The sequence below is a fragment of the Poeciliopsis prolifica genome, unplaced genomic scaffold (genome assembly GCF_027474105.1).
Source record: "Poeciliopsis prolifica strain line A6 unplaced genomic scaffold, Auburn_PproV2 SCAFFOLD006, whole genome shotgun sequence".
NCBI lineage: Eukaryota > Metazoa > Chordata > Actinopteri > Cyprinodontiformes > Poeciliidae > Poeciliopsis > Poeciliopsis prolifica.
This window is the reverse complement of record NW_026562381.1, coordinates 17,286,913-17,308,874: the sequence shown is the minus strand read 5'-3', so window position 1 is coordinate 17,308,874 and position 21,962 is coordinate 17,286,913. Positions and strand designations below refer to the sequence as shown.

The window sequence follows — 21,962 nt, the reverse complement described above, 5'->3', positions numbered from 1 at the left end:
TGTCCAGGTCTCTTCAATAGTTACACATTCCAAGAAGGTGACACCTGTGGTATGAACACAGGAGACACAATGCTGTTGCTAAGTCATTTAATCCAGCAGTTTTTCCTGCCACTAAAAATGTGTGATAAATCTTATTTCAGTCATTTGTTCTCAGGCTGCCTGGTGACAAACTGTTTGCTGTTGATTGGTTGACAAATCCATCCTGAAACTTAGAATCATTCAAACCTTTGTTTTACCAGGCAATGCAGTGACCCTGCAGATTCACGGGTTAGTATTGGCAGATTCACCAAATACCTCAGAGCAGCAAAACACTTCAGTTTACCATCAGTGTGTGAGTGGGTGAACGGCAGGGTGTGAGTTTTTATTGGCTGGGTACACCCAAGACGCCATCACCGTTTTATCTCAGGACCAAATCAAAGGGACCAATCAAAGTCACCAAGACACTTTTAAAACGTTTAAAACCAGCAGTTAGCATGTTTAGCTGTGTGGTTTGTACTCTGGGTGGAAAACAAGGTTCCTGCAGAACACATGCAAATAGCAACATGCAAATTCACACAGGGAGGATTCAAATAAGCAAACTTCTTGCTGTATAATTAATTATGATAAAGAATAACTCCTTCTGATAAGATAAAAATGGACTCTGAACTCATAAGTTAATAGCTACAAGTTGAGCCTGAGAATCTAGATATTGGTTAAACTGCATCACTTTTATCTTTAGCTGGACTTTTTCTTATCTAGTCAACCTTTTTAACATTGAACTGAGCAAACAAAGTAAAAAAATTAAAAAAGAGAAGTGCAGTATCTTTAATAACTTATAATTTACTAAACTGAACACATTTTAGAGATAAGCATAATAAAGACAAACTGCTCTTCCCAGACTATGATTTAATTTATTGAGGGGAAATAAAAAGCTGTGCAAACTAACCTTGACCAATGAGAATTATATAATTGTAGCCTGAAAATGATAAGCGCAACAGTATTTTGTCTTTTCTTCAGAAAGTGTATTGGATCTCGTTTCTCTCAACTCAGCGTTTACACTTGAACGTGAAACGGCTGCAAACAGAAACTCAATTATTCAACTGTCTTTGAACATTTCACAAGTATCCTTTCTGGATCATAGGGTCATCACCAAACACTTGTCTTTTGAAGCATGGCCATACATAAAACCACCTGACCAAAGGTGCTGGAACTCCTCTTGGGTTGCTAGGTAATGGCTCACTGCCCTGTGCATTAACAGTAATAAATCTGAGCGTCCTGAACAGTCTGCAGCCTAACTGCAGCTGAACTTGTTGGGTTGATAATCTCCCAGAGGAGCTGAGGGATTTCGGGGACCCTGGCGGCTCTGGAGCAGAAGGGTCTGCTGATGCCTCGGGCCTGGGACGACCGACACTAAAGCGGCTGAGCGGTTGGACTGGAACCATAGCAGCATGTGACGCGGCGGCGCTAGGACCCGTCGTCCTCATTCCTTCAGGAAGAGGGTGTTGGCTCCGTGGGCCGGCGGCGGAGGAGGAGAGCGGGGAGGGACTGCTGCTGAAAGCGGCGTGAGCGATGCGAGTCCGGGGCTGAGGAGGACAGAGAGCAGGAGCAGACCAGGCAGAAAGCATCCCGTCCGAGAGCCGCTTTGTTCCACAACCTCACAGAAGCCGAACACGGAGAGCCATGTCGGTTTTAGCTCTACAGGAGTATGAATTTGAGAGGCAGTTCAACGAGGAGGAAGCCATCCGATGGATGCAGGAGAACTGGTAAGGCTAGCTCCCTGCCGAGCCTTAGCGCCTCGCTCTAATCCCGCCCAGCAGCTTCTGTCAGCGGCGCTGGATCGGGATTCAGCTCCGTGACCTGCTGCTAAATTTGAACCGTGTAACAGCATCAGCTTTGCTCGTTGGGATTAAAGCGGTTATATCATTCTCCCTGTCAGTTTATAAACGGAAAGGGAAGAAAATAATCACACAGGCCTTCAGAGAATGAGGCTGGAAACAGCTGAAACCCGCTGCTGTCCGGGCATCCGGTTTGTCCTTCACGTCCTGCCGTTTATTCTCCGTCATCATCATCATGGTTTGGTAAAGGTCATCCATCCTCCAGCTGCCTCATCCGTTCAGTCACTGGGCCAGTAGTTCATAAGCCTGGCCATATGCTGACACTCTCCCCATTCTGCCCGATTCTCCAAACATCACATGCAGAAGCTTTTTCTGCACATCAAGGCATAAACGATTCTTTACATCCGTGTTATTGCAAATCTCATCCCTTCCTGGTCATAACATGAAAATGTTTGTTTAAGAAGGGATGATTTGTGGGCCGAAAAAAGCAGAAGATAAATAATCTCTTAAAGCTTTAGGTTCTCAAACTGAGGTGCGTGTACTATCAGTGGTACATGGAGGAATTCCGATGAAATGTGGGTGTTATATTATTACTCATATGGTGTGATTAGTTAAAGGTGAGCCACCATGCTTAGGCTAAACATGTTCATTACATTCTTAGATAATGAGATTTCCGTCTCATCAGACATTTTGAACTCCCTTCAGAATTAGCAACTTGATATCCAAATAATCTGCTACTGATTACTGGCCCCCATCACAATGTTTACATGCACAAGAAAATGGCTGCAAACAGATGTGCAATTATACAACCTCTGACCTTCAAACAGACCCAAAAGCAGCAGTAGAGCCTCCTGCACAACCAACAAGAATGTAGCGACTTCTGAATGGTAAGTCAACGACAAAACTTTTCATTTCCAGCAGCCATTGTACAGCTCAATCAAACCAGTGTTGAGGTTGGTTGCCAGGTAACGGCGCAGAGCTGTCCAATGGTGACTTAACAATCAGGAGATTTTTGAACTTTCCAGAAACAAAAAAACATTTACCTGTTATCCATAAACGGCTGTGTGTTTGTTTAAGCTGTCATTGCATAACCAGTTCTGTCAGATGAACTTCAATTTCACAATTTAAATTAAATTTAACATAGGCTGCTGAATACTGTGAAATGTGAGTATTTGGTTAAACCATTACTAGTTTTATAATAGAATAGATAAGAAATATCCTTTAATGTCCATCGGTGGAGAATTTGTTGTGCATCAGCAGCAAATTAACAGGAAGAACATTTCAGAACTAAATTAAGTATTTTGCAGTCAAAAAGTTTATATTGTTGATGTTAAAACACAACATAGTAAAAAAGTCCAACTCCTGTTGCAGCGCTGCTTTAGAATGGCAGTTATGATGGTGGAACTGGGAAAAACGTAACTGCCTAATGCCAAAGTCTTTCAGCTTCTGCTGGTGAGTTATTATCAATGATTAAGTAGTTAATATTAATGCGACAAAATAAATAATAGCCAATTTCTAAAAAATACACATTGTTATAAACATATAGGAGATAATCTTTTGTGCTTCTCATTCTCTGATATTGGATTTTAGCAGAAACCAAAGTTATGATGAGTGACTGTTTGCCCAGGGTGACGTCTGTCAGGCTTTTGCACAACCTACAACATTAATAAGCCCCAAAGTTCAACTGTCACTTTTGCTCTTACACAGATATTGCTGAGCAGCTGTGTCCGTTTCTTATGTAGGTCATGTGCAGGTCCAACCAAGCGTCCTCTGCTTTGCCTGAAGGGTCAATTTTGTCCAAACCAGGTTGATCAAAGAACCGACTTCAAGCAAAACTAAGCAAGCTGTGTGTAAAGTTGGAGTGTAAGCTTCATTAAAGATGCAGCAGGATTTCTGGGAAGGCAGGATGTGTGAGGAGAAGTTGTTCATTTACAGTCCGTCTGGTCTTACTCAGAGGTGACTGCAGAAAACAGCCACATTTCAAACAAATTCAACCTAACCAGACCTCCTGAAGCCATGGTTTGGACAGTTCTGTCCTTATTCATTTAGATGTGTGTGAGTGTGTGTGTGTGTGTGTGTGTGTGCGTGTGCGTGCGTGCGTGTGTGTGTGTGTGGGTGGGTGGGTGGGTGGTGTCAAATGGAGAGAAAGAGACAGGCAGGCAGCATGCTAGCTCGGTGTTGGAGCTGTCCATACCCTGGTACTGACCACTGACCAATCACAGTCATCTTCTGATGTCTGCTGACAGAGCATTGACCAATCACGTTGCGGCTGATCTGTGCCCACGCCTTGTGTCGTTTGTGTGGTAGGAAGGAGACTGGAGCGGGTCGGAGCACATGGCCCGAGAGGCAGCAACAGCAGAAAATGAGATGATTGCTTATTAGCTACATTCACAATGTGAACTAGAACCAATTGTGACATATTTTACATCACTGAAGGGTGAGGCTCATGAAGAGAAATGTAATGGTGTGTATTGTTGAAGAAAAGTCAGAAAAGCAGTCGATTACAGTTTCATTTAACACAATAGATCCTAATTTTGCTCCTTGAGAACTTGAAGTTACTGTAGTTGTTTTATTTACTTCAATATGGACTAAGCACACTAAACCAACCCTCAAATGAATTCTGACCTGTATCCAGAACCAGTTTAGCTGTGATCGAGATATGTGAATAAAAACATGATTGATTTCCCTGTGTAGCTGTTCAACCTTGTGGATTTGATTGTTCGTATAGTTGGACTGAAGATCCTGTTTCTGCTTCTGGTCTCATTCTGGAAATTCTGCATTTCTTCTTGTTTTGAGATTTCAAAGAACACACAGTGTCTCATTTTTTGTTTTTAATCCATCTAGACTTTTATTAAACATGAAAATGTTATTGAAATCAGCATATCAGACTTTTTTTAAACATCAGCGATCAACCAGAATGTTTTTTTTTATGAACAACCTGATATTAAGTTTCTTCTCCTTTCTGTGGAGTCAGGCAATGAATTTCTTTTGGTGTTTTGGTTTTTAATAACACCAGCAGTGTTCTCAATGCATTTACATTGTGATTGTTTTTTTTATGCTTCAGATAAAGCGATCAAAAGCGTAGAAATCTGTAGATGTTTCTCAGGTTGGGCTGGATGGAGGCTGACAGCTCAGTGATGTAAAACAAGCTGCTGGATTGAGTAAATATGGGTCACCTCACCGCCACGGTAACATTACTCCCCTGCCTGCTGCAGGTTTGTTCCAACCTGATGCTGCTGCTAATGAACTCCAGGTCATTAGATCAAAACTAATCAATAATTGCAGTGACTGAATCAACTGATAAGATGTTACACATCTGTATAAAAAACCTTCCTAAATATTTGCATTTCTTTGTACTTGCTGTTATCGCTGTTTCCCTGCTATTTTAGGAGCTCCAGCATCACGTCGTACCTTGATCATCAGTCATTGCATAACCAGAACTTGTTATGCTTCAATAAGGACAGCACACAGCAAAACCTTATTCAGTCTGGAGAACTGCTTCATCACCGTTTAAATTAAAACTATGTTATAATTTAAAGTTATTTTTGCATCAGTGGTAAAAGACTGAAAGTAGTCTTCTGTTCTTCAGCTTTTAATCATATAAGTTTGTTTTAAATTCCAGCAGTGTTTATAAAAGTGAGTAAAGATCAAACATCTCATAATAGTTTTTATTTCCGTGAATGTAAATGCATTGAGAGCACTGCTGGTGTTATTAAAAACCAAAACACCAAAAGAAATTCATTGTCTGACTCCAGAGGAAGGAGAAAAAAATTAATATCAGGTTGTTCATAAATATTTTTTTTACAAACTCAAACATTTACTCTATGAACAGAAAGGTGCTTGAAGATTGTTCAACGTGTTCCTGTGAATTCCTGAACTGTCTGTGTTGCTTAGAGTCGACCAACTTCCAGCACCTGAGCAGGTGAACGGCCTGTGATTGGACTACATCCCACAGTTTCTGTGGATTTCTCGATTTTGTACGATGTTTAATGTCATCCCACAAACTTCTCTTGCTTAGAATGAAAAAAGTAGACTTTTGGAAAAAGTAAAATATATTTTGTAAGATCATATTTATGTAGTATGTAGTGTTCTGTGCTTGAGGGTGATTTTCACTTTAATCCAACTGCAGTCCATGTGTTTAGAAAGTCCGGTTCATTTGGAGATGTGTGAATGTGTAATCAGACTCTGATCCAGATCAAGAGACTGAACCTCTTTTGGGGTTTGATTGAAGTGAATCCTGATCTGGTTTGATGCATATGTGAACGCCAAGGGGACCACAATGGCTTAATGGCACACAGTGATGTTAGATTGTTTTACTTTGCAGCACACAACAGCTTTAGCGTTTCATGTTACAGTAATGATAAGCAGAAAAAAACAACACGTTTTTGATGTCAGAGATAAACCTTGCATGATAATAAAGCAGCAGAGGGAGCAGAAATTTTTCACATTTACATTCTCCAGTGAAACAGTCTGATTTTCCAGCTGTGTATCAAACATCTGCATCCTGCTGACTCACTCCTCCAGCCTGCAGACGTCACCATCCCTCATTAGCATGCAGGTTGTTTCAAATCGGGTTCAGAAAGCCTCTCATGGTGCTGACTGCTTCTCTCAGGTCTTTTAACTTAAGATGGATCCCTGGTGGCTGTATCGCTGCTTACTGCTAACATAAGAGTCCCAAAAATACATCAGATGATGAAGAATGAGATTTGTTATGATCTGCATTTACATTTCCTGCTGGAAGAACAGAACAACATTTACATGGCAGAATCAGGACAGGTTCAGCACTGCTTAACTCCTGATGATTCACATTTGGGGGGTGTGTGTCTTCTTGGGGGCTCAGGTTTCTGGGACTAGATGGTTCAGGAGATATCTGTCTTCCCTCTGAGTTTCACATTACTCTTTCATGAAGAGTCGAGCCGTGTGAGTTTCCCAGACTGGCCTTGACCTCTTAAGTGTTTTTCAGGAAACATTCATTCATGTTTTTATGAAAGTAGCACTACACATGTTATATGTTTCAATATTTTTGGACTGTATAATTTTTTTAGTTTCCACTAAGTTAAATATCTTACATTTAGTGCATGTTAAATATATTCTCACCTCTTTACGAAGAACACATTTAGACATTTCAGTTTATTTATTGAGATTTATGTGATAAACATACATAGTGCACTGTGTTTGTTTTGTTTTTTGGATCAGAAAATAAAATCGTATCTGGTCATCAGTCCTTTTCTTTTCTTTGTGAAAATCTGAAAAGTGTGGCATGCTTGCGTCAGTGCTATCTAGAACCACCTTCTGTTGCAGTCACAGTGTTTGTCTCCACTAGCTGTAAACATCTGCAGGGTGAATCTGCTCAGGTTTTGCCAGATTAGATGGAAAATGTCTGTAAACATCAGTTTCAAATGTTACTACAGATTCTCAGTTGAAGTGATATCTGGACTTTGACTAGGCCATTTGAAAACAGGAATCCCTGGCTGCTCCACCGAGGTTTAAATGCTTGTTCTGGTGTTGGACTTGCAGGTTAGCGCTGTTGTTTTTGTGTTACTGGAGGGACACGCGGTGATGCTGATGAGTGTCGACCATGCTAACCCAGAATCCACCGCAGCCTCAGCTTCAGGTCCACTGCTCTCTTCATCATCATCATCATTACTGTCGTTGGCGTCAGAAATGGAGAAGTGTCTCAGGAATGAAGGTCTGCCTGAAGTATCGCTGCACTCTGCTGTCACTTTTTATTAGGCTGGAGAAGAAATGCTTTGATTTAAGTAGAGAGAGGGTGGTGAAGTTTGTGTGTATTTATTCAGGAAGCATGCCAGTGACAAGATTAGAGGCGGCAGCTGTGTTGTAGCAGGATGCAGACATGGCAACTTAAAGATCCATTATGAAGTGGCCAGGATTTGTGGACATAACTATGAATGAATGCAGAATATCAGGTTTTTTTGAGCTGCCTCAATGTTTTCTGTTCAGTGACTGACTTTAAAACCAGGTTTCAGTTCCATGGATCTGTGGAACTGACCTGAATTGACACACTTTTTGCACGCCGTGGCACATCTGTAAGCTACGCTGTGTTTAGTCAGCTCACCATGATGGCCATGCAGCCTCATCCTCAAGCTGAAAACAGAATTACATCATAACTCCAGCTAATACACATCCAAGTTACCCAGCAAGACTGCCAGCAGCTTTAAACAACGCTGTCAGTGGGGGATGAGAAACACTTTCTCATCTAAACTGCAAGAAGCAATAAGTTAGATTGTTAATATTGTAATAACTATGCAGAATCCATGGTAACAATCCTACTTATGCGTTATCTTGCATGACAGTTATTTCTGCCATGATTTATGACCTGCAAAGCGCAGATTACATGATTTGTGCTTAAAAAATGCAATTTTAGTTTCTTCTCATAATTCAACCTCTGCTGATTCTGGTAGTCCTCCATGCTGATCCCTCCCAAAAAGCTCTGACTGCGTCGTTTTCCACTTGTGCTGCCCCCAGCTACTTTGAAGAACTGCCGATTCAAGCTTCTTCCCACAACTCTCCAATGCACATATTTACCCGGGTAGTCAGCATTTAAACAGAAGTCATTCATGCAATGCTTGTTTTTGTTTTAATATTTGTGTTAAAATTAGTCTTTTTGTATGTTGAAGCTGAGCTAACAAATGTGACAAAAATTGTAGAATAATAAAACACTATCTGTAAAACATTTCTTTATATAAACATGGAGATTTTTCTTCTTTTTCAAAGTGTTAATAGTAAGTCTTGTTTTCTTATGTAAGAGGGCAGGTAGCCAAATACATAATGTAGAAAAGTGAGGAAAGGCAGTTTAGAACACACCTGGAAGTTGTCAGAACAATGATTTTAAACCATGCTGTGATTGTGCAAGTTTTACTTCTTTCCCTAAAATCAGTCTGTCATGCTCACAAAACTGTAAAACTCCATCCAGTTATTTTCCCCACAATGAGTTGATTAGTTGTAAAGAGTTGAAATCACACTGCAGTCACACGCTGAAATATGAAGAAGAAATGAGTTGTAGCTGAAGGTGTGTAGGCACTTTGTGAAGATACAAAAGTAAAACCCTTTGTTCAAGAAAGTGTTTTCTTACCAGATTAACTTTATGTTCACAAACAACAGCAGTGCTAGTCTGGTTGTTTATTCCCTGTTTGTGCTGTCACTTTAATTTCAAGGTTCCAGTTATTTTCTAATCTTGAGACAAAAAAAAATATTTGTCAACAAGAAGACAACAGGAAATCTCTTTCAACCTTCTGAGTCTATTATTGAAATGTCTGTGTTAGCTTTGGTATCTGCTGATGTCAGTTGTTTGTTTTTTTTACTTGGTGAAAAAGTTTCGTTTCGTTTCTGTTTGTATTTCTAGAGAGGGGGTTGGTCACGTGACTGTGATGATGATGCAGTGCAAAATTGTGAGAAGTAATGTCAGTGATGTGAGCCTTAGAGATGTTAGGCAACAAAAATATACAGAATATTGATAAATATTGGTTTGTATGACTCTAAAATAGGAAAAAAAAAATGTAATTGAAAAATATCCTGTATGTTTGAAGGACCAGAGTGATCAGTTAATTTCAGACTCTGCGTTCGCATCGTGAGCAGCTGTGTTAGACGCTCATCTTAGTTTACTGAGATGTGACGGAGCGTTTACAGGAAAAGCTGCGTACTGGTGCGATATTTGTCACCTTCTGCACAGCTGAGACCTGAGAGCAGGAGGAAAAAACTCCTCACTGCCAGCTGATCGATCTTCAAACTAATTTTGGGACACTAATCACCTCTGGTGAAGAGTTTTTTTTTTCCAGCGATAGAGCGCATATAAAGACATGACATCATCCAAAAAAAGGAATGAACTTCATAACCCAGGAAGACGAGATCCACAGATGATCTGGTTACTCAGGTTATGCTTGAGAAGAAAAAAGGCTGCAGATTTGTTGCTGCTGTTGCTTCAGGGCTTTGACCAGAAGGCAGCAGCAGCATCACCGACTCCACCAGCTTGTCAGCTTTGATTTTGCTTTTAGGTTGATTTTTTTTTCTATTTTTTTTCTGACAGCAGAAAAATCTGTCTTTTAAATATACCTCAGTAGAGCCTGAATATCAAACACTGTGGCATTGGAAAGCAAGACAGCAAATGTGATCAGATGTTTATAATCTAATAAGTATTTTAGATTTGAAGTCATTGATACTAAAATATTCTTCTGAAGGTAAACCTACAATGAAGTCTGAACTGTGGGAATGAACTCTTTAGATCAGGGGTCTCCAAATGTTTTTCTCTTTTGGGTCAAAATTCTCAAGTGATAAATTAAGCATGCAGTGTTTTAACAAAACAAAGTAGTTGAGGGTTTTAAAGAAAAGTGATTTTTAAATCCTCCAAAATGTATCATAGGTTTTTGCTTTATTAAAGAAACGTTTCCAGTTTATAGATTATTTTGGGCTCAACTGGAACAAAATGTAGATAAATGTTTTCAGCATTAAGAATATGATGTGGGTCAGTGTTTCACTGAGACGCTTGCTGTATTTACCCAAGTTTAATAGATTAATTAAAGGCAGATGTGAGTTCACCAAATTCTGTTTTTGAGTAGAACTGTGGATAGTCATGGTTCTGTTTATTGTGCAGTTATTGCAACAAGACTTTCATTTGACTGTAATAATTTTGCCCTAATGAAAAATCAGAAGTCTTGATCTGGATCAGCTGCTTCTGCTAGGGGTCCAAATATGTATCATTTTTAATCTGAAGTTGGGGGCTGCACAAAATCAGATCCAAGGCCGCAGTTTGAACAACTCTGTGTTAGATCAAGTTAAAGTCTTTACATTATATTCATTATTTTAATTACTTTAATTACCAAAAACAGACTTTATAACCCGAGGAACATCAACAGAGTTTGACCGATCCTGTCTCGGTGCTAAATGCTAAATGGGCTTTATCAAGTCAGTCATTCACCCATTCACACACAGTCAAACTATGTGTGTGCGTCTCAGGATCTGACCAGAAGGAATTCAGTGTACTCAAGACTTCAAGCTGAGGCTACATAACCACTGTTACCGTTGACCTTTGGCCTCGAATGGCCTTTTCCTGCAGGAGAATACAGAGCTTGTTCCTCCTCTCCTGTATCTGCAGCTTCAGACAGTATGTAGGCCGCTGTCTTGTGAGCCGATCTGTTCTGCCCCCTCCCTGAGTGGTTGGTTGAGGAACAGTGATGTCATTCTGCAGTCCTGTTGTCATTCTGTGAAAGCAACTTCTTCTGACTTGGACCGTGTTGCTTTGTCCTCTGCTCTGCAGAAGCAGCTCATGAGTTTCTGGCTTTCTAGCAGAAACGTTCCTGGAAGCATCCTAGTTGTTAAATTAACAGAGCGATGTCTCACTGTCTTTAAAAGACGTGCAGATCTGAAATAACCTGGTGCTGTTGGTTGATCTGCAAGACAGAATCAGGTGTTTTACATGCTAAGTGTGTCTCATGCTGCAGATCAGTAGGTTGTTTTGAAGGATGATTACATAAAATTGTTCTTTCTGGTTTATTATTTATACATTTCTTAAATAGTTTGATCAGTTTATTATTTTTGTGCAAACCTTTTTCTTCTGTCATTTATTCATCAAACCTTACAATATAGCACTGTAATTATTAATAGATTGGTTCATTTCTGTTTTTAAGCATCAGCTAGCAACACTGACACCTCTGCATCATTCTAGGTGAAGAAGATCCTTAAATCTTCATTTACATACTAATATTTACAAATCCAGCAGATTCCAGGATTAAAAAGAGTTGGAAGAATTCTCAAACAAAGCAGCTCAACCTTCCTGTTATCTGCTGAAGTATTGCTCTTTCTCACAGCCTGAGTTAACGTGGCAACAACATCCACACTAAAGAGTGGTGATTGGTGCGTTCACTGACCAAAGAATGATTGGATTTTTGCAATACAAACTGGCTGGTCACCAGCCAGAGACACTCCAGCTGAAAATGGGTTCAGTCTGGTCTGTAGACAATTTCACAGGACATTTTGAGTACAAATGCCTGAAAATAAAGTGTTGCTATGGAAACCTGGAAAGACATGACTCCTTGCTGTCGTTCTCAAACACTGAGCTTTTTTTTTTTTTACCTCCTTCCTGCACACCTGATTCCTCCAGCCTTGTTTGTCTCAGTTCTAGTTATTATTTTTTAAATTATTCCTCTGATTGAACATGTGTCTGGATTTAAGTAAATAGAAATAATCTAATGTTTTTTATTGGGGAAGGTGATTGATGATTGTTCTCATATAGCTTCCATATGTAGAGAAATGATCCTTCATGTCACATCATATTCATACTTCAGCGAAACAGGAAGTCATGGATTGTTAAGACATTTTTTGCAGTGTCAGAATGTGATTTTGTTCATAATTATTTCTTAAAAAATGGATTTTATTGTCACTCAATAAATAAAGTCAAATTATGGGTTCACATTTTTCAAAGTGAGATAATTTTGGAGCCATTACTGTAATATGCATTTGATATACTCTAGAAATCAAGTAATATTTATCATACTATGTGTCATATTAAAAAACACAAAAAAATTTTACTGTTTGTTTTTCTTCTCTATTTTATAGTTTAGATGAAATAAAATAAACTTTGAAATTTGATTGAGATTTACTTTTAGAGCTACTTACATTATAAAAATTGTGTTTTTGTAAAGGGTAATTCCTCAGTGAAACAATAAAGAAAACATTTCCGCTATATTCTGAAGGATTAAGGAAAATGATCCAAAATGGTCAACTGCAACATCAGGGACATAAAGCCTTCAGATCCAACGTTTTTAGCTCTCCTGCTTTGAGCTGATGTTATTTTAGGACAGGGCTGATCTGGTTGGCATTTTCTTCGCTCCTCTCAGGATCCAGTCTGTCCACTCAGCCCACCTGTGCCGTGGGATTTGCTGAGTGCTGGAGACCGCTCTGTTTTTCTGTATCCAGATGGTGTTTCCACTTCATGTAGAGCAGATCTGATCTCAGCAGCAACTGTTGCAGACTGACAGTATTCAGTTACACCTGCAGCTGGACTCAGAATGTAATAATAATAGGCGGATGTGGGCGTGTCTCAGGCTGTCAGATGACAACGCCCTCACGTGCCATAAATCTATTTAATATCGCTATAGTGGTGACCTCTGATATTTGCTCATGTTTATACAGTACTTTGAACATAGTTGATAAGAATTTTATAGATGTAATAAAGGCACAACTGTGACATCACACCACTTTTATTTCCAATATGTTATATCACATAACAGATGAAAGTGTAGGAACATACAGTAAAGCAATAATCATGAGAGACACAGAAGCCACTGTTGGTCTCAAAGTTCATCAAACCCTTCAGTTTCAAACCTGTTTTTAAAGTGCGATATAAATAAACTTGACATAGACGTTGACATTGACCTCAGAGTTGGAAAAGCAAAATAGTGGCTTTAAAACCAATCAAAAGGCTCAAATGAATTAATCACAGCAGCCAGCCAATCAGTGTTGATCTCACGTATGCTTGAAAATCTTGGCCATGCGGAGCCAAACTTTTGTTTCCGGTCAAAATGTTTTTCACAGACTTTGATGACAGCCAATCTAATTGTAGTTTGTGCCTCACTATCAGGTTTTAGTATAAACTAAAACTATAAAATGCATTATAGTCAGCATCAAAGATGAATAGCTGCTCTTCATTTTGGCTCTTTATTTCTATCATCTTTACCTCCTTTACTTTTCCTTAGTTTCAGTGAACATTAAGCCCAAACGAGCGTCTGGTTAACAGTGCTTTGGGACAATGAGAGCTCTCTTCAGCGATGTCTGTTGTTTATGCTGACAGGAAGAAGTCGTTCCTGTTCTCTGCGCTCTACGCTGCCTGCATCCTGGGTGGGCGTCATGTCATGAAGCAAAGGGAAAAGTTTGAGCTGCGGAAACCTTTGGTGGTGTGGTCGCTCACGCTCGCTGTGTTCAGGTGAGAGGTTGAAGCGCAGACGATGACTGCTTAAAGTATTCACAGTGTTTGGTCACATCACATTCCCGCTGATTGTAAGCAACAGATCAACACTGTTATAGTTGTAAGGACACAATACACTGATTCACTTTACAAATGTGGTCCTTTTAAAGTGACGAGAACATAGAGCACTTCATAATTATTCTCTGCTTCGTGTTTTTAAAATTCTCATAATCATAGTCTGATTTTCTGATGTGACAAATGTAACTAGGTGCAGGTGGTGACAGCACTTGATGTGTAAAGTAGAAACAGTGAACAGCTACTTCTATCAACTTCACAGTAAAATGAAAGTTTAAAACCAATTATTATTCTAGTGTATAAACCCTCATATAGGAGGCAGAGCTTTGTTTACCTGATTTGTTCACACTTCATGGTTCCTGTTGTCCCAGTATCTTTGGTGCCATCCGCACTGGGAGCTACATGATGTTCATCCTGATGAGCAAAGGGCTGAAACAGTCAGTTTGTGACCAGAGTTTCTACAACGGACCAGTCAGCAAATTCTGGGCTTACGCCTTCGTCCTGAGCAAGGCTCCTGAACTGGGTGAGTCGAGACGTCTGATGTTGTCTGACTTATGGGAGGCATGCAGCAGTTAAGTATTCTGCGGTTCTCAATAGCAAATTGAATTATAATGTAATTTTACATGAATGTTAAAGTTAAAGATGACAGGATTTGTCTGAGACTTGATGAGAAGGAGCTGGAATAACTACAGTCGCTAATCTCTTCTGTTTTTGGTTGTGTTGTACCTGAAATTAATCTGCAAACATAACTTTACTTGGCGAACATAAAGATTAAGGAATTCTTCATTTCTGTTATTGAAGTTATAAATCACATGATGATAAAAATCAAAGCTAATCACAGATGTTAAACTTTTTCAACATTCAACTTTGTTCAGTTTTTACGTGGAAAGCAGGAGCACCAAAACTCCTGTGATGCACTGACGACGTGTCCAGGGCGTGGCCCACCTCTCGCCCTGTGAGCTCGTTGTTATCTCATCCTGAATGTTCTGCCTTTCTGAAAATGATTGATGATCCCCTGTCTCCCTGCAGGTGACACTCTCTTCATCGTCCTGAGGAAGCAGAAGCTCATTTTCCTCCACTGGTACCACCACATCACCGTGCTGCTCTACTCCTGGTACTCCTACAAGGACATGGTGGCAGGCGGCGGTTGGTTCATGACCATGAACTACTTGGTCCACGCCGTCATGTATTCCTACTACGCACTGCGGGCAGCTGGCTTCAAGGTTTCGCGCAAGTTCGCCATGTTCATCACTCTGACCCAGATCACCCAGATGCTGATGGGATGCGTGGTCAATTACCTGGTGTACTCCTGGATGCAGCAGGGCCAGGAGTGTCCATCCCACATGCAGAACATTGTGTGGTCCTCTCTGATGTACCTCAGCTACTTTGTGCTCTTTGTCCAGTTCTTTTTTGAAGCCTACGTCGGCAAGTCCAACGCATCGGCCAAGACTGATGTCAAGAAGAGCGAGTAGAGAGGAATGCCAAAAGCTTGGGATGCAGGGAGATAATTTAATAAAAGAATAAAAGGGAAGTGCAGGGACCAGTGGTATGAGAGAGGATTGGAATGGGATGAGAGAAATGTGTCATGGAGTCTGGGGATGCTGGGATGATGTGTTGGGGAGGGAGGTTGGGGGGGAAAAGGGTCTTGAAATGATTGGTGTTTGTGCTTCAGGGTTACAACTTATTGAAGACCTAAAAAGGAGGTGAGTCTCCCTTGAGGGATACAGAGGAATTAGCACCACCATGATCAGAAGCCATCATGAGTCATTCACCTGAACTCTAAAATTTGCCCCAATGAATTCACTTTTAAAATCCTTAAATATAACAAAAAACAAGCTCATTCTAAAGTTTTACAATAGTACAAACCATCAAATCCGTTAGACTATGTTTTATTTATTACCGACTAAAACAAATGGTACTCGTAAAGATCAATGGCCTCATCATTAATGTGAGCCATCAAATTTTTTGTCCGTTTCTTGTCTGTGTTTGTTGTTTCGCTTTAATCTAAGGACAAAAAAGTTCGAGACGCCGGTGAGCAAATGAAGCTGAAGTTTTAGCAGTTGATATGAAGCAATGTGGTGAGGGGCGAACCCGTTGTTAATATAATGTGCATATCAAGATACAGTAGAAATGTTTAACATCTGCTCCAGTTTACAGTGTGGCTGATTTGCTTCCACAACAGTTGCCAATGAATACAAACCAGTAGGAAAGACAGATTGAAGCTGGCCTCACGGACTGAAGCCAGGCTGAATGAGATGCTGACCGTGTCCTGCTTCATCTCTGGTCTCAACTTCTCAGATGCACTGATTTCCGGACCTTTGTCTGTATTACAAGGTTCTAATACTAATCTGTCGGACACTGATTCCTTAGATGGAGTACAGACATATTCATGTTTAGCAAGAAAACAAACAAAAAAAAAATCATACAAATTGTCAAAAATCTGCTGTATTGAAAAAAAGGTATGTATCCTTAATGGTGTCTGTTGTGCTACTGTGCATTTGCACTATATCAATGTCAGAAAACAATTGTTTTTTGCTGAAAAACCCAATGTATGAAGAAACTGAGCAAAAATGTGACATGCTTGTGGTGTTTTCTTTTGTCTGTGCCATCATGGCGTCACGCGTACATAACCCGTTTGTTGGTGCTGGAAGTAAAACAAATGAGTTTAAATGCAGTCTGTCCAGTTTCTCTTGTTGAGACATTGAAAAAAACAGGGAGGAAGTTTCTGTTGTGATTCAGACCTCCTCCACACGTAAACCAAACAGATTTCTATGTGATTTGTCTTTTCATCCACATGTAACCTCACTAAAAATGATACATCATAAAACATCCATTCAAAGTGAAGATTTAAAGAAAAACGCATGACAATCCACAACAACATGTGGTCACATCTACACATGGTCATTGCTATTGTTTACCATGCAGTGAAAGAAAGGTGGCTGCTGTCAGAGAGGCTGATCTGTGGACTTGCTTTGACACGATTCCCAATCAACAACGTCTTGATTTATATTAACTTTATTCTAATACAGTGAAAGTAATTCAGCCTCTCTGTTTGTCCACAGAAAGAGTGTCATGTTTAATTCTTAACAGGTATTTGGGGTTGTTTTCAAGGATAGTGATTGGCTGACAGGTTTTACCGAGTTCCTATAGGTTTAGCATGTTTTAGACAATGCTGAATGGAATAATTCAGCGGATTTGTGTGGATGAACACTTTTCTTAAACCCATTAGGTGTGGACGAGATTATTTTATAGAAACGATATCGCTGCTATGTCATTTTGAAAAGGCCTGGCCGTGTGTGAACTAGGCCACAGAAATGAATTTCAGCTCTCCAGGCCTTTCTGGTGATGAGCTAAGACCAAAAACATCATCCGGCAAAACATATTTGTGTTCAGAGGGGAGTGACACAGTATTAACTGATGGCCTAACCCAGAAAAAGAAAAAAAAAGCAATTTATGCATTTTCTATTTAGTCCTGAAGGATATATGTGCCAATCCTGGACGAGCCCCCACAAACTCTTATGGCCTAGTTGAAACCAGAATGACACCAGAACCGGGAAATGAATGGCTAAAGCAACTGTTTTTGCAGCTGTGCCCTTAGCCTAGCACAGGCTATGTTAGCCCTTAGCCTAGCACAGGCTATGTTAGCCCTTAGCCTGCGCTAGGCTAAGGGTCATCCGGTTGCCCCTACAACTCAACACAGTTTATGAAAGCCTTTGGTTTTGCTCCAAGCAGATGCTAGCCAAGAGCATGTATAGTAGCATTGCATCTTGGTATTGCAGCCTCTCAAGCTGTATCTTCTTTCAAATAGAGGTGCTGTGTGAAAAGTGGACAGGTGGGACTCCACTATAACTTTATATTTCCATTTCCCATTCCACTATGTTTCAGAGATAGAAGAAATCAATCATGTTGAGATAAAAACGGCTGTTGGTTTTCACTGACTTGTTTTCTCATAATTATGTGACACTATCTGGCATATTATCCTGTGGATATCTGAAGAATGTCACCAGTACCATAAAGAATCATGACAAATAGCAGGTTTTTTACAAATTGAGTTTCTGGCAGTAACAGAACTATTGACTGGCTAGTAGGATGTCCGCTCATTGTCTCCTTGGACTGTTTGTCTCTGCATTATAATCTTATAGATCATTTTCAAGCAACAGAAATCTGAAAAATTAGCAAATCTTGAATAACCTTTTAGAGAAATAACCATAATTTTGGAAAGTGTGTCACAAAGCTGCAACTGGAGCTGGACAAAGCAAGCCAAGGGCAGACAAGTTCACAGAACACAAGATACTTCAAAGTGTGTCTCAGGTTTTCAGTGTGTTGTTTCCAGAGGTCAAGAACAGAAACAAAATGCTGCCTCCTCATGTTCTCACTTTCTGCAAACACTAAGTAGGCAGGTCTGTCATGACCTGTGGGGTCTGCATGACCCATATCTGTCAAGCAGCTCAGAGGTACCATGCTACCATAAACATTTTCAGGACAGAGATCATTCAATGCTTTGCTGGCCAATAACAACAGAGGAATATAAAGAATTTTCTTATATGATTCATTTTTCAGGTGTTTCTGGCAGTGGTAGTTTGGATGTGCTTCACACACCTGATTGATTCAGGTGAGTCTTAGAAGTGCAGCAGAAAACAATGTTTTCCAGGAATTTTTCAAATTGATGCAAGCAACAAATTTGGCACTTGGATAATTCTTAGTTATGACAAATTTGAAACAGCAAACTAACCATTTTTAAGAAGGCTGCCATATCTAATGCAGAAATAATAAACTCAGACTTGCCTGAAAAGAATAATTCTGGCATCTAACAATATATGCTTCATATCAAGCAACCTGTCAACACTGTGCTAACCAGAAACACAGAGTCCTGCTGGCCGGGATGGCCAAAGGGTGGAGAGACATGGAAGGTCTAACAGATGACGCCTCTGCCAAGGAGTCGCCATCAGCTGAAGAAGTGTGGCTTTAAGTCTGAAATAAATTGAAATTAAAATAGAATCCAATAGAAAGTGAATGACTGAGTCTGACCTGGATTGTAAATTTGACAGTCAGGCCAAGTTCAAATGAACCTGGATCAGAAATTGAACTACCCTGGGATGGAGAGATTGGTGAAGCAGGCTTTCAGAAATATTTGTACCATGGAATTGAAAAGAACAGCACTTTCACATTCAAATAGCACATTTAACTTTTCCAGTCAAATACATGATTTGGCATTTGTCTCCTGTTTTCAACAAACATTTTTCTGTAGGCGTTCTGTCATTATTAATATATTGTTTTTGTTCTAAGAAGTAAAATGAGGGAGACATGTTGGTATATATCTGCATCTCACTCTGTCATATCTGCACAACGGATTATCACCAGGTACAGGATTATCACTGATAAACAATGGATTTCAATTACATGAACAGCCTAGATTTAGCCCGTCAGTCTGACTGATAATAGTGATTAGTGATCTGGATTTAGTTTGTATCTACTTGAAATGTTTCTGTTTTATTATTATCAAATGTTTAAAGAGGTTGGTGAATCATACAAGCAGCTGCTCTGATTCATGATGCTGAGAAACAGCATGTGATGCTGCCAAAAGGTCCTTTACTATCTTCTGGATACAGAACTAAATAAATCCGAATGTGATACATCCAGCTTCATCAGACCGAAGCTTGATTTGTGACAGAAGTAAATACTGTTTTAATGTAAAGTATTTGTCCTATAATACTACTGTGTATTTAACTAAAACACAGTAGTATTAAAAATAGTGTTAAAATAAATGTTTATATGAACGCTGTTACTTGCATGTTGTCATTGTTGTCTCTTGTTTAAAAACTGTTTTTGTCTCTATATGCTGTCGCCATCTAGTGGTAAATATGGAAATAAACAGCTCAGCTTTCCGTACATTTTTGTAACCATAAACTTATTATTTTTGAGGTTTTTTGTTCTGGGCACAAAAATACTGCAAATAAATTTCTTTCCGAATTTTCATATAACTTTAATATTTTAGTGAAACAACTTCAGGGATATCTGCTGAAAATGATTCTAAACGAGAGAACTATTAGATCTATTTATACCATCCAATAATATATTTGGCTTTCACTTTAACACATCTCTTGTTCCACAGTTTATTAGGAGTTGTTTTCAGTTTCCACACTGATTGACTCTGAGAGCAGATTTCACTGGTCCTCTGGGAGATGGAGCGACTCATGGGGCTTCGCTAGTTTGGGTTTCTCTTCTTTCTCTTCCTTCTATAGACTGTGAATCTTGTGTCTTTGTCTAAAAGATGCACCCCCTCCTCCTGGATTTTAAATCTACACAAATCCCCACAAATCAGTGTTACTCTGTCCTGCTCAGCAGCTGGAGGGACCAAACAGTGACCTGAAGGATCAGAGCAAAGCCTTTGAGTGGGCAGCTAATTCCTTCTTTAGCCCTCATCGGCTTTCCTCTGTGTCATGCTGGAAACATGAACGACAAGTCAAAATTACACCCATCTGCTAGAAATATTTGGACATTGAAGAATGAATGAGAAGAAAGCTGGTCCTTCTCGTCGTTCTGTATTGTGATTTTTGTAAGTTCAGCAGCGGAAACATTGAAGTTTTTGTTTTTGCAGGATGGAAAATACAAGAAACAAGTTTAAATTTATTGTCACTCTGGGTCAAAATTGTGTCCATACAGGCTAAAATGAATAGCTATGTTTTCTCTACGTGGTTAAATCTTCTTCAGCAAGTTGCAAAGAAATCCCACTCTTTTTGTAGCCATGAACATAATCTTTGATAAGTGATTAGAAGAGCTGCTAAACTGGTTAGTTTCCCCCAAAAAAACAATTTTCAACAAGTTTGGTGTCATCTTGCTCTTTATAAATCCCCAAATCAGGTTTTCTAATATGCAGGTCCCTGCCAAACAAAGGGAAAAAAAAGAAATAATAATAATAATTAAAAAAATTATTTTATTGTTAAAAAAGTAATCTAACTTTTGAAATTAGTTTTGAAAAGCATCAAATTCATATGAAATTAACACCCATGAAGTCTGGATGTAAACTTCTAACAGCTTCTGCAAACTGTCTCTTTCACAGTTCATACCTTTACTGAAGAATATAATAATCCTTCTTTTTAATTATATTTACACTGTGGTGCATTTAAAATGGAGAAAACTGGGGCCCCTTCAGAACCCGTTTACTTACAGTGTCAGTGACTCTATTGCCCCCTGTTGCCCCAATTGAGCAGTAATACAAGATAAATTGACTCTAGGCTCGATTCATATACGAGCCGGCTGATCTGCTTCTGTTTGGATTGGTGCTCTAACCTATCTGTTAGCACTAATGGAGCCCAATATATAGATAAGTGTGTCTTGCCACAAAAATCAATATCAATGTGGCCACTGATGGTTTTTGAGTTAAAGTGCTTTGTTTGCTGCCATCACCCCGAAACAAAGAGGCTGTGGTTCCTTCTATTAACGACTCCCAGTCAACCTTGAGAAAGAGTCAGAGAGATGGAGGTAGAAATGGAAAGGTGGAGTGGCGGTGAAGGGTGGCACTAGTGGTACCAGCACCACTAGAGCGGGAGATTTGCTGGGAGATAGAAAAGCATCATCGATGGAGCCCAGCTGAGCTTTAAGAAGAGAGTGATGGACTGTAACAAACCAAAAATGGTTCATAAATGCTCAAAATAATCTTTCAGTTATTAAAAATAGATTATTAAAATTGTGTCCATTACACAAAGAAAACATATAGTAACCAAACTGTTGAAAAATCTGAAGTTTTCAAAACATAAATCTCAGTAGAACTGACCGTCCATCAAGCCATCTATAAAATAAACATTATAATTCCCAAATAGATTTAATGTTATTATATTTAGTTATATACAGGCATAAATGTTAATTGTGGTCCTACAAGCACACTACCTTAGTCGTAGATAGCTGGCTGCATTGACTTGAACTTGTTTAAATGGTTTCAATGGTAAAACCGTTTTAAGTGAATTCAAATAATAAACAGATTTTGTATTTTTAGGATTTAATTGTAAGAAGTTCAGCCAATTTTTTAACCACTAGAGTCTGATTGAAAAGTGTTCAAAAGAAAAACCTCTCAGATCTCAAACTTTACTTAATCATTTTTATTTTATAATTTTCTAAATTTTACTGAATATCGTAAAATAAGAAAGAAATTGGACAAA

At 39.3% G+C, this 21,962-nt stretch overlaps 1 protein-coding gene across 1 annotated transcript; it reads left to right on the top strand.

The window, feature by feature from the left end:
- The first annotated feature begins 1,220 nt into the window (after positions 1–1,220).
- On the top strand, positions 1,221–16,382 carry LOC129360647 (elongation of very long chain fatty acids protein 6). Its single transcript, XM_055030970.1, has 4 exons — positions 1,221–1,742; positions 13,618–13,749; positions 14,178–14,329; positions 14,836–16,382. Exons 1-4 carry the CDS (start codon positions 1,660–1,662, stop codon positions 15,276–15,278), a joined length of 810 nt encoding a protein of 269 aa, XP_054886945.1. The 5' UTR covers positions 1,221–1,659; the 3' UTR covers positions 15,279–16,382.
- Positions 16,383–21,962: the final 5,580 nt, after the last annotated feature.

Coding starts and splice junctions, on each gene's coding strand:
- LOC129360647 (XM_055030970.1), top strand. CDS start 1,660: ATGTCGGTTTTAGCTCTACAGGAGTATGAATTTGAGAGGCAGTTCAAC. Junction 13,750..14,177: donor CTCACGCTCGCTGTGTTCAG/GTGAGAGGTTGA, acceptor CTGTTGTCCCAG/TATCTTTGGTGCCATCCGCA. Junction 14,330..14,835: donor GAGCAAGGCTCCTGAACTGG/GTGAGTCGAGAC, acceptor GTCTCCCTGCAG/GTGACACTCTCTTCATCGTC.